The 12583-nt window shown below is 39.9% G+C and overlaps 2 protein-coding genes across 2 annotated transcripts; both read left to right on the top strand.

The window, feature by feature from the left end:
* Nucleotides 1-2068: 2068 nt before the first annotated feature.
* ppa1a (inorganic pyrophosphatase 1a) lies at nucleotides 2069-5490 on the top strand (the record flags this gene model as incomplete). The annotated part of the gene is made up of 11 exons (XM_079214119.1): nucleotides 2069-2129; nucleotides 2334-2398; nucleotides 3068-3121; nucleotides 3546-3665; nucleotides 3747-3833; nucleotides 3918-4044; nucleotides 4144-4271; nucleotides 4436-4521; nucleotides 4801-4870; nucleotides 5118-5157; nucleotides 5246-5490. The coding sequence occupies 11 exons, from the start codon at nucleotides 2069-2071 to the stop codon at nucleotides 5272-5274; spliced, it is 867 nt and encodes a 288-aa protein (XP_079070245.1). The 3' UTR covers nucleotides 5275-5490.
* A 2107-nt stretch (nucleotides 5491-7597) lies between these two features.
* sar1aa (secretion associated, Ras related GTPase 1Aa) lies at nucleotides 7598-11696 on the top strand (the record flags this gene model as incomplete). The annotated part of the gene is made up of 6 exons (XM_079238031.1): nucleotides 7598-7655; nucleotides 7991-8110; nucleotides 8619-8684; nucleotides 9297-9400; nucleotides 9498-9629; nucleotides 9756-11696. 6 exons carry the CDS (start codon nucleotides 7598-7600, stop codon nucleotides 9870-9872), a joined length of 597 nt encoding a protein of 198 aa, XP_079094157.1. The 3' UTR covers nucleotides 9873-11696.
* Nucleotides 11697-12583: the final 887 nt, after the last annotated feature.

The following is a 12583-nucleotide window of genomic DNA, read 5'->3' as shown; positions in this document are numbered from 1 at the left end:
TGCCTTAATTGTACATGGCATTGATTCAACAAGGTGCTGAAAGCATTCTTTAGAAATGTTGGCCCATATTGATAGGATAGCATCTTGCAGTTGATGGAGATTTGTGGGACGTACATCTAGGGCACGAAGCTCCCGTTCCACCACATCCCAAAGATGCTCCATTGGGTTGAGATCTGGTGACTGTGGGGGCCATTTTAGTACAGTGAACTCACTGTCATGTTCAAGAAACCAACTAGAAATGATTCGAGCTTTGTGACATGGTGCATTATCCTGCTGGAAGTAGCCATCAGAGGATGGGTACATGGTGGCCATAAAAGGATGGACGTGGTCAGAAACAATGCTCAGGTAGGCCGTGGCATTTAAACGATGCCCAATCAGCACTAAGGGGCCTAAAGTGTGCCAAGAAAACATCCCCCACACCATTACACCACCACCAGCCTGCACAGTGGTAACAAGGCATGATGGATCCATGTTCTCATTCTGTTTACGCCAAATTCTGACTCTACCATCTGAATGTCTCAACAGAAATCGAGACTCATCAGACCAGGCAACATTTTTCCAGTCTTCAACTGTCCAATTTTGGTGAGCTCTTGCAAATTGTAGCCTCTTTTTCCTATTTGTAGTGGAGATGAGTGGCACCCGGTGGGGTCTTCTGCTGTTGTAGCCCATCCGCCTCAAGGTTGTGCGTGTTGTGGCTTCACAAATGCTTTGCTGCATACCTCGGTTGTAACGAGTGGTTATTTCAGTCAAAGTTGCTCTTCTATCAGCTTGAATCAGTCGGCCCATTCTCCTCTGACCTCTAACATCAACAAGGCATTTTCGCCCACAGGACTGCCGCATACTGGATGTTTTTCCCTTTTCACACCATTCTTTGTAAACCCTAGAAATGGTTGTGCGTGAAAATCCCAGTAACTGAGCAGATTGTGAAATACTCAGACCGGCCCGTCTGGCACCAACAACCATGCCACGCTCAAAATTGCTTAAATCACCTTTCTTTCCCATTCTGACATTCAGTTTGGAGTTCAGGAGATTGTCTTGACCAGGACCACACCCCTAAATGCATTGAAGCAACTGCCATGTGATTGGTTGATTAGATAATTGCATTAATGAGAAATTGAACAGGTGTTCCTAATAATCCTTTAGGTGAGTGTATGTTATCCATTGCTTATATTTGATATTCTTGTTGTAGTAGTTTTGTATATTATAGTGTATTCATAGAAGTATAATACTCACACCTGAACTTGATGAACAGTTTGTCGGACACATTTTAAATGTGTTACTTTCCACACATTGAAACAAACATGGCAGAGCATTTAGTGTGATTACATATATTTCTCATGAACCAAGATCTGCAATAATCTGCAATGCAAAATGTCAAACATGCTTTTAAACACATATAAATGTATATTACAAGTTAAGTAACATGGCAAGCTCCACAGGAAGCCATTAATCAAAACAATCAACCATGTCTTAAAAAAATATGCATTTAGAGAGAAAAACAGATTAGTCACCTTTGTACATGTTTCTAAAAATAGGCCCATAATGTTGTTATAAAATAGTTACAGTGAAACTCCAGAAGCAAGAAGTCACAAAGAGGGCACGCCACCTAATCCTGCGCTGTTAATTGGTTTACAGCTAACGGCAGTCAGCTCCATCTGTTTATGTCTGAATAGAGCTCCCAAGAGCCACAGCTTCAACACACAAAGAAGGTAAAGAAACTTCACATCCAGGCTGCAGAATGCAGGTGGCAGCCATGGAGAAGTGGGAATAAGGAAAGATTAGCTGTTAGTTACTGCTCTGAGCAATTTTGCTTCCCATAAATGGTTGTTCATGCTTGTTAGCTACAGGTGACACAAAAAGGGGGATGTGATCCGAATTCAGTGACAGTAAAGGAACACCTCTGTTTTCTGGCCTTTACACTTCCTGTTGTCACATGCATGCAGTTGTCAGGCCTCCTGGCTTAAGCAGTGCGCATGCCTGCTCCCTCTGTCTCACCGCCTGTCAGTCAGGAGCGTCTTAGTGCTCCTGTATTAGACCACGGTGGGAGAGCTCGAGAGAAACAGCAGACATGAGCGTTACCATCGAGGAGAGGGGCAGGCCGAACACCGATGAGTACAGGGTGTTTTTCAGTAAGTACAGGTCCTTGGATGGACCAGTTTGTGTGTTGTGGAGAACTGTACGGTAACAGTTACTTGGTAACGTGGAGCTAAAACTTCAGTAATAGTTGTATTGACAAGTAATCATAGAGCTTTATGAGGGGATCTCACACGTTGTAGTTCCTCACAGTGATACATTTTTACAAGAGTTCAAATTTTTCTTACTCTTTTTAATAGAAAACTCTGAGGGCAAATACATCTCCCCGTTCCACGACATACCCATCTACGCAAATGAAGCAGAGGTGAGAATCATGTGTCACACTTATTGCTCTTTTTTAATTTATTTTTAAAGTAGAGTATTTTTGTACCTTTGGGAGATTGAAAGCTGGGACTGTACTGTAACCATGTTCATAAAAATACATTATATGTCATTTTGAAAGCTTACTTATGTGCTCCAGGTGACCCAAATGACCTTAGGCCTTGTTGCCATTTTGGCTTGAGGAAAGTGGAGACAGACCAATCAGATGGAGTCAATTTGTCTGCAGTGGTGGACAGATGTTTTTCCCTGTGCCACCTGGGAGCCATAGTGTGCTTCTTTGCTAACCAAGCTTCAATTCAGGCACAAATTGGTGTCGAAAAATCACTCTATTTGACCTTTATAGTGAAAAGATTGTGTTCCTGTTATAAAATAAAATAAAAAGATATAGTTATTGTACAAAAATGTACTGCTCCTGCCCCTCCATGTAAGGGCTACATCGGTTACTCAGGTAATGAATGGATATAATGTGTTTAAGCACACACTGTAGCGGCCGTTCAAGTTTGGGATTTGTATAGATATATAATGCTGCAAAGCTTCGGCTGTCTTTCCATCTCTAATCACTGTTACGTAGGTTTTAATTAAATACGTTTCATAGACATGTATCAAAAACAGGACAGAGAATTCATCGTAGGTATTTCGGTTCATCTTGCAGAATATCTTTCATGCCGTTGTGGAGGTTCCAAGATGGACAAATGCAAAGATGGAGGTATAATACAAATGTATTAAAAATTTTGCAAATTATCACTGTATACATGTATTAATGTATGTTCCTAATATTCAGTTTATAGATTGAAAATATTGTAAAAAAGGACAAATCCGATGTATTACCACGGGCATAGTTTGTAATCGTCTGTACTTGTTTCAATGCTAATGTGCAATGCAGAGGTACTTTGAATACACAATGATGACATACTGATGTTTTTATCATTACACTGTGAAAATAAATAAATCAACATTAACTAAAACCATATATGCTACGTATAAGGTTTTAGTTCATGTTGATTTATTTATTTTCCTTTTTTGTGTTAATGTTCCAGTAAATTAATAATACAGTCACCACAATGTGAGTCAGTGCTTCCTTCTATCTTCAGTGAGTTGATGTAACTGTGATTTGGCCGTCTGTTAACCAGATTGCCACGAAAGAACCTCTCAATCCGCTGAAACAAGATATGAAGAAGGGGAATCTCCGTTATGTAGCGAATGTGTTCCCTCACAAAGGCTACATCTGGAATTATGGAGCTATTCCACAGGTAACCCCTAAAAACAATACTCAAACAACAGGAAACCAGACTGTGTCTCTGCTCCATCAAACACAAGGTTTCACCTTTCAGACATGGGAAGACCCCAACCACGAGGACAGCGACACAGGTTGCTGTGGAGACAATGATCCTATCGATATATGTGACATAGGAAATAAGGTACTACTCTGACTGGGGGCTTGGAAGAGACAGATTTTTAGTTCAGCTGTTTGCAGCTTTTTCAAATATGCCTTTGATTCTCAGGTGTGCTCTCGAGGAGAAATAATCAAAGTGAAGGTGTTGGGAACTCTGGCTTTGATCGATGAGGGCGAAACAGACTGGAAGGTCATCGTGATCAATACTGAGGACCCTGAAGCCGCCGACTTTAACGGTATGAACAACCTGCAACAGGCGAAGAGGAACACCTGCCATCAGTTACACAAGCTATTCTGGATTCGAGAGTTCGCCTTTGTTTTCTGATTTGTTGCAGATATTAATGATGTAAGACGACTTAAGCCTGGATACCTGGACGCAACTGTTGATTGGTTCAGAAGATACAAAGTCCCAGATGGGAAACCTGAAAACCAGTTTGCTTTCAACGGAGAGTTCAAGGACAGGGTAAACCTGTTGAACTTGTACTCAAAGTATTATCGCTGTAGTTAAACAATGTTAGGACATGTTCTTACTCTCTATAGATTTAACAGTGTTTGTATCTGTAACTTGATTAAACATTTTCAGAGGGGAAATTAGATGGACATTTTAGTTTTTATTGTGTTTTCCAGGACTTTGCCATTCAAACGATAAAGAGCACCAACGAGTTTTGGAAGGCACTGATTTCTAAGAGGACCAATGCTGGCGAGTTAAATTGGTGAGGACTTACTCCACTATGCGGACAGTATAGTAAGCTAAATTATGTTTTTTTTCTACTGTTAGTGATATCTCCTGCCATAACATCCATGAGATAATTATCAAGCACTGCGTGAAAGTTAGAGAAAATCTTGAATCAACTAAAATAGAGTTCTGTTCGACAACATCTGCTCAGTTACTGTAGCGTTGCGTAGCTTCTCACTGCAGATAAAACCGTGACACTGTGAATACATGCCTTTCTGAGGTAATTTCCTGTTGTTTCATCTCTTTCTTGACTCAGCATGAACACCAGTTTGTCAGATAGTCCGTTCTGCTGCTCTGCTGGGGACGCAGACGCTGTGGTCAAGTCTGTAAGTCTGTCTTCGTTTGCAAATTCACATCACCCTCCTTTCCTTAGTGAGACTAGAGTTGACAAACATAAAAGCGTGCTGTTGAACCTGGTAATACACAAAGCCCTCGGACAAAAGGACAGGATCAATAGTGAAGTGACAAAAGACACTAAACAGACCTGTTTCTCACGGCATTTAAATGAGTCCAAAATATTTAAGCTGCACACGTGTATTCCTCTTGAAAAAATAACACCAATATTTCTTACAGGCAAGTGCTCTTGGAGCCGAAGACCCGATTCCAAGTGCAGGTGGGTGTTTGTACATTTATTTGTTTTATTGTAGCTACTCTGTGTTTTCTCAAGGAAATTTAAAAAAATGCTTGATTTTGTTTCTCAGTTGACACATGGTTCTACTATGAGATGTAAGAGGGAAAATCCGGGGTTGAAAACCTCCTTCACTTCTTCCTCCCTTCATCTGATTTCAACACATCAGAGCAGTACATGAACTGGATGGATTGGATTTAATATTTCATGTCCCATGTACTCGCCTGCTTATTGTGTGATTGTGACACTATATTACATTTAAGATATCAGATAGTTAATGATTTTTTCAGGCTTGACAAATAATGACAATAAACTACACTAAACCCCATGGCATTGGATATTGTGTTGATTTTATTGCCGCTACTACATATTGTCATTATCACATGAATTTGAATTTACCACCAGCATCTGGATCTAAAGTGAATAATAGTGTCCTACTGGAAATAATTGGAGAGAATATTTGCATTAAGACACATAACCTGTTTCTGTGCAGTACTCTGTAATGAATGTGGACATGCACTACTGCCTCAATTCCAATAAATACTATAACATAGGTATTAACAGTACACACAACTGGTTATTAAGTATTTGGCTGTAAATGGATAAGCCTCCTGGGATGCTCCTGAAGGCTGCAATTACACATTACGCTTCAATGAGCAGTAGAGGCCTTCACAGTGGGGTGAATGTTGTTATACAGTAAGAGAAAAACATTATCTGTTTTCCTGCTGATATCAAACCTGCTGGGATTTTTCATGACGACCTGTTTTATCTAGTTGTTCTAAATGTGTTTTTACCTAATGAGCTACCATAATTAATCAAGAAAATAAAAACCATATGAATCTAATGAAAATAATCATTAGTTGCAGTACTATACAAAATAGCTCCATCTCAAATTACTACAACAGTAAAATCCTGCTTTTACATTAATGCATAATAATCTAATGATGTCACACAGGCCATTTTTAGGTATTGAGTACTTTTACTTTTATTACCTGAAGTAGATGTTTTTCATTATACTTTCCTATAAATAACAACTTCAATGCAGGACTTACTACACTTTAACAACATTTTATACTTGTATTTATGTAAATGATCTCATCACTGGAAGGCCAACTGGTTGACTTCACAGTGACAAGCCACCCAGTTGCTGGGCTTGATGACTGAGATTAGGCTTTGTTGGAAGTCGTCCTCCATAAGGCATCAGAGATGTTCTTCATTTTAGTAAATCAGAAAAGATTAAATACACACTGCGTGGGTCGACAGAAAAGAAAGCTGCTGTTCCGCAACAAGCGTGAAGAGGGCGCTAATGCGCCACACAGCATTCCAAACGGATAATTCTAACACAAGAAGAAGAATTAGAAGCGGAAGCGGAACTCTGATTGACTGTTTCCAAGGAGACCACCAATACTACTGTCAGAGCTGCTGCTGAGGGCTGAGGGGTAAAGTACGTTAACGTTAAAGTTGGAAAACTATTTTTTGACGTAAATACAATAACAACGGATAACGGGTTTGCGCACAAACCGCAAACGTCACCCTGAGGCACATCAGATCCGACTCTAGAAAGTACCAAACGTTTAACGTGAAGCTAACATGCTAATGCTAACTAGCTAAAAAAACACGTCATCTAACGTTATGTTCCTGTGACGAGCTAAATACCAACAGACACGTCACTACAATTGATTTTGTGTGTTGTATCAGTTTTAACATTACACTGTTGTAACTGACATTCAACCATATAGCGGAAAGCAGCGTTGTTACATCAGAGTCCAGTGCAGCTAACGTTAGCATGCCTTTAACGATCAACACGGATACAGGTGTTTGGAGGCGCGAGCTAAGTTTGATCCAAATGATCTGTGACGTTTGGTGAACATTACATTTGACCAAAAAGTAACTGGCCAGCTGCTACGTGTGTCGCATTAAATCTAGACGAGGATATAATAAAACAACACCAGTGTGACGTAATGTGAAGCAATGACAGCTGTCACAGACAATTGATTCGTAAAGCACACGTTGAAACCTTGTAGTCAACAGTGGCCTCAGTTTCATCAACTGTCTCAGTTAGCACTGGCAGTAAGGCAGCAGGACCCTGAAACCAGCTCACCTCACTGGATTGCAGTCGTTTTTAATGCTTTCAATTACACCTGTGATGTTCCTGCCAAAATGTCTGCCGTGCCAAAAATCTGTTGTTATGCAAATAAGCACTACTTCGTGTAAATGTGACCAGTTCTTGTATAAACTCTATGGCACATTTAGTTCCTGTTAAGTTGATGGATGTTTCTAATATTTTGTCCACCTCAGAAGCAGAATACAAAAAATAAAAATTGCAATGTCAAGACAAGCATTTCTATTTTTCTGGCAACTCGGAGCAGTGTTGTGTGAAAGCAATCTGTAAATGTCTTTCTTGTTTCAGTCAAAGAACGTCAAGATGTCATTTTTGTTCGACTGGATCTACAGGGGGTTTAGTAGTGTTTTACAGTTCTTAGGTAAGTGCTGTGTGCAGTTTCGCAAATGATTTACAAGAGGTTGAAAATGAACAAAGGCCACCAATACTTTATCAACTGTAGCTCACTTTGAGGAATGGTAAATTTTGGTTTTAAATTATTATTTAAAATTATTATTATTATGACATTCATTCATCATAAACAAAGGCATCCGTGTGTCTGTGAAATACACTACAAAGCAATCTATAACCAGAGAGCATTTGTTCTAAACTGTAGCCTAAAGAAATGAATGGTATCATATTGGTTATGTTCCTCTTCAGGGACTAAGCAGGGACTGGATTTCTCAATTCTGATACACTTAAGTATATATCTTCCAGGTCTCTACAAAAAGTCTGGGAAGCTGGTTTTCCTGGGCCTGGACAATGCTGGTAAAACGACGCTCCTACACATGTTGAAAGATGACCGACTCGGCCAACATGTGCCAACACTGCATCCAAGTAAGGAGAGATTGGGATGGTTCAAGGTTCAAGGTTTTTTATTTGTCATTTGTGCATAGACCAATAGTCCAGACACATTGGAATTATTGTGCTGGGCTCTCTCAGAGTCAACAGTTTAGGAAATACACTATAATAAGAAAGAATAAAATATAAAAACACTATACATAAGGTGGTAATATGTACACTTTTAGATACAGTTTTAAAACCAATTTCTCAACAAAGGAGAGGGCAAATGTTAAATAACAGTAATAAATAGGCTAGTCCTGGGTGCTGTTCCTGGATTCGTGAAAAGAGGGGAAAGGGGAGAGTTATATGGGAATATTACACAGTAAGAATATTGCACCTTTATTAGAAGGTATATGACACATGATCCTATTTCACAGATTGTGGTGTAGTGGGCCATTCCAAGTTGACATGCGTTTTACTATGATTCCCATCTTTGTTGTTCTCACTGTGCAGCCCAAAACTCACTAGTAATAAGGAAATCATTTCCCTTTTCCTCTCAAAGCTTCCGAAGAGCTCTCAATTGGTGGGATGACATTTACTACATTTGATCTGGGCGGACACGTACAAGGTGAGATTGTTCTTCTCTTTTGCGAATAATTACTATATACAAATAGTTGTCTGTAGACCTGTCTTTTTCACCCACAAAAAAAGTAGTTGTGTTTAAATTCTTTCATACATTTTGTGATGAAAGAACAGAAATTGCAGGGAGGAGAGAGTTGGCAATGGAATCAGTAATACAGTTGCTGTCAATTGTCTATAAAAAAACAAAAACATTTGAGGACTCAACTCAAGAGGTCAACTTGCCCCAAATTGTCTTCACCATCAGTCCTTTTTACTGACATCAGAAACATTATGAAGAAAACAGTTGACCACTCACAGTTCCCGGGGCTGCCACATGGTGTCTCTGTGGCCCCTGACATGTAACAGCATTCTAAATCAGCTCAGATGAAACCACTGAGCCCACAACATGGAAATCACACTTTAATGGAAATGTAAAGGCAGGTAGTGCCTGTGTATAGAGGTTGTGCATGTGTTGCTGAAACTGTGCTGCCCAATTCGATTGATGCAATATGGATCAATAAGTAAAGTTTCACAGTGAAACGGAAATTTCTGCATTAAAAGCCGAGACGGACATTGCTGCAAGGAGAAATTATGCACAAACTGTTTTCTCTCTGGACAGCACGAAGGGTGTGGAAGAACTACCTGCCGGCTGTGGACGGAGTCGTCTTTCTTGTGGACTGCGCGGACCACGAGAGACTCTCAGAGTCTAAGACTGAACTCGATGTAAGATTGAACGTCGCACTGACAAGCTGTTTCCACCGAGCAGTACTGGCTGTTAACTGTTAGATTGATGATGATTGTGCTGCTGTTGCATTTCTAGGCTCTCCTAGGAGACGAGACCATAGTCAATGCACCAGTGTTGGTGTTGGGTAATAAGATTGACCGCCCTGAGGCCATCAGTGAAGGAGGGCTGAGAGGAGCTTTTGCTCTTGATGGTCAAGTCACCGGAAAGGTAGGCATGTCGTCGACGCTGTCTTTTAACTCGCAGACATAACATGATTTCCCCATCCGTGTGTAAAACACATGTCCTGGTGCCGAATGAGCGCTATCCTCATTTATCTCTATTTCTTATCGACAGGGAAACGTCTCTTTGAAGGAGCTGAATGCCCGGCCGCTGGAGATTTTCATGTGCAGCGTGTTGAAAAAACAAGGCTATGGGGAAGGTTTCAGATGGCTATCTCAGTACATCGACTGACACAAGACTGAAGGGATTTTCTTGACACATTTTCACAAGAGCATGACAAAGACTCTTTGCCTCTTTGCCAGTGTCAGTCAGCCCACATTTTCAACTACAAGAGCATATTCTTTTAAATACATTATTCAGGATTTAAAGGTTTCTATGCAAACTTTTAAAGTGGTTCATGGGGAACTGCCCTACCTGTGTTGCTAATGTGATAATTAACTGAGTTGTCTAACTCCATGGCATGTTAATTAGGTTACATCATACCTAATTACAATACACAGGCAGACATGCATTATGCAAGAATGAAGATACGTGTACATCAGTGTTGCATTATTTAATAAAGAATAGGCAAGCTGTTCTAGTTAACATTCATTAGGAAGCAAGTGATGCAATTTAAGAACTCTGTGGTGATTGTGTTGGGTAATTTAATGCACGTCCGAAGTTTAGATTTAAAAATATATATATAACTAAATACAGAAGATTAATTTGAGTTTGTTTAATCTAATGATACGCAGCCACTGCCTTCAGAGCATATAGCCAAAGATGTGTGCTAATCACTTTGGGATTAGCAGGCAGAGAGATTGGACTTCAACAAAAGATATCTCCCATGTTGAGCACTGAGCCAAAATAACATCAAATCCCTTTTAGAAAACTAACAAGGAGAAGAGACGGCACATCCCACAAATATAGGCAAAGATGGCGAGTAAACTGAGTCACACTAAACAGCTCACTGATTAGTGTGCTGTGAATAATTTGCTTCTCACTTTCAGTGTCTCGATGGAATTGGCTTGTTTATTTTTGCACTTTTTCGTGACCCAAAGTGATGATACTGCTGCGTTGAAGGCAGTTAATTTGAAGAGTGTTAGACTGAAATAAGTCTTCATTATCTTTGACTTTGGGGTGTTCCGTACGGAACTCAAGGATAAAATGTTCATTCCGAACCGACATGACGTTCAATGGCTGCCCTTGCTTTATTATATCACGGAGGCTGTAATAACTAATTGCCCTTAAAATGTCGGGAAGCAATAAAATAGAATTACCAACTGTACTGTAGCAGAGACAATCTTACGCCTCTGTATTTAAGAGTAAGACAGAATATATGTAGTTCTGACCCTGTTAATTGTGCTCATTAATCACATCATTTTTTTTGTGTTATTTATCCTAATCGAATCTATAGCCTGAGCATTCGGTGTGCATGTAATCAGCATGTAGGCTGTGCAACAGGGTTGAAGTGTTGCAGGTTCTGCACTTTTTGACTATTTGAAAAGATATGAGAGTGCACTTGCAAATGTGAACATGCTGACCTGTAAATTAATATTCAAATCTTATTCTGGGTGTTTGAGTCTGTAAACATGTAAACATGCATACATTTTTTTTTTTTTTACAATGACCTGTTCAAATTTGTATCCTCATTATGAGAAGCTGGAAATAGATCAGAGTGAACAGAAACATTTGATCATTGTGTCCCATTTACTGTTTCCTGCGTCCCATGTTTACAGAGTAACATTCTGAATATTCCCATTAAAATGTGCAGGCGTGTTTGTGACTGAGATGAAAGAGAACATACATATGAAACAGATTTTATACAGGGAATATTGAGTGTTTACTGCAGAACACATGGCAACAAACCGCTTTTCCTTTGAACAGCGTTCTGTACCAGTCGCCGAACTCCTGTAAATTATGTATAATACAGATGTAAATGTTTGTACAGTTTCTGCCTATAAGGCGACACTAGTAAAGCACCGGAGTTATTTATAGCTGATTAATGCAAATAGTTTCAACTTGAATGATAACATGCTGACATACGTGTGTTCTATATGATGGTGTTGTAATGAAACCGACTTGTTTTCTGGACTCAACTGGCCATGTGTTATCTTTGTTGCTTTCTTCACGCACTTGTATTCCTTGTTAAGCTTATTTGTATATTAGTTGAGGGAGGTGTTTTGTCTCCTTGGGTGTTTGAACGCATTCTCAGCTTGCCACTTAAAATCATCTGCACGGCATCTGCCACGGGCTTTAAGCCTGACAAAAAGAGAAATGGAAGTGTGAATGATATCAGGGACATATGTCAAGATGACCCCCTTTGACAAGAGATTCAGACATCAGAGGTGGAAATACTTCATCTTGGACCCAAACGTCCTCGTCACTGAGGGCGGTTGCACACATCCTTACATCTACCAGATAAAAACATGTTAAACAATGTGGCAACATATTCATCCTGTATACCCACATAACGGGAAGAAATTCCTCTAAAAGCTCACGATAACCGGTTTTACCGGAACAAAACCCAATTCCAAATTTAAAGTATGTGCACACAGCAAAATGAACCTGGGCATGGAAGTGCTGGCAATTCTGCGACTTCATGTGTACAAACGACATGAGGTGAACCTCCAGACTCCAAGACTATAATTCACTGATTCAGCAGCCGATGAAGAGAACAAAATCACTTTTTAAAGCCATCACCATATTATGTCTTGTATACCTTTGTTGATTTGTGAACAGACGTCGTGTCCATGTGCATAATAACACAGAAGGAGTCCCGCCGCCTTCATTCATTAGCGTGGCGTAGAGGAGCGCTAGCAGCATCGAACAGCCTTCCATGGAAAAACACGATATATGTCTCCATGTAGTGGATTAATCGGGATACTGCACTCATTCCTAAGGCATTGAGCTGGTCAAACAGAACAACGTTATGGAGGTTTGATTGATTGATTTTTCAAAAA

The sequence above is a fragment of the Taurulus bubalis genome (assembly GCF_910589615.1).
Source record: "Taurulus bubalis genome assembly, chromosome: 2".
NCBI classification, from domain to species: domain Eukaryota; kingdom Metazoa; phylum Chordata; class Actinopteri; order Perciformes; family Cottidae; genus Taurulus; species Taurulus bubalis.
This window is presented reverse-complemented; position numbering and strand designations above follow the sequence as displayed.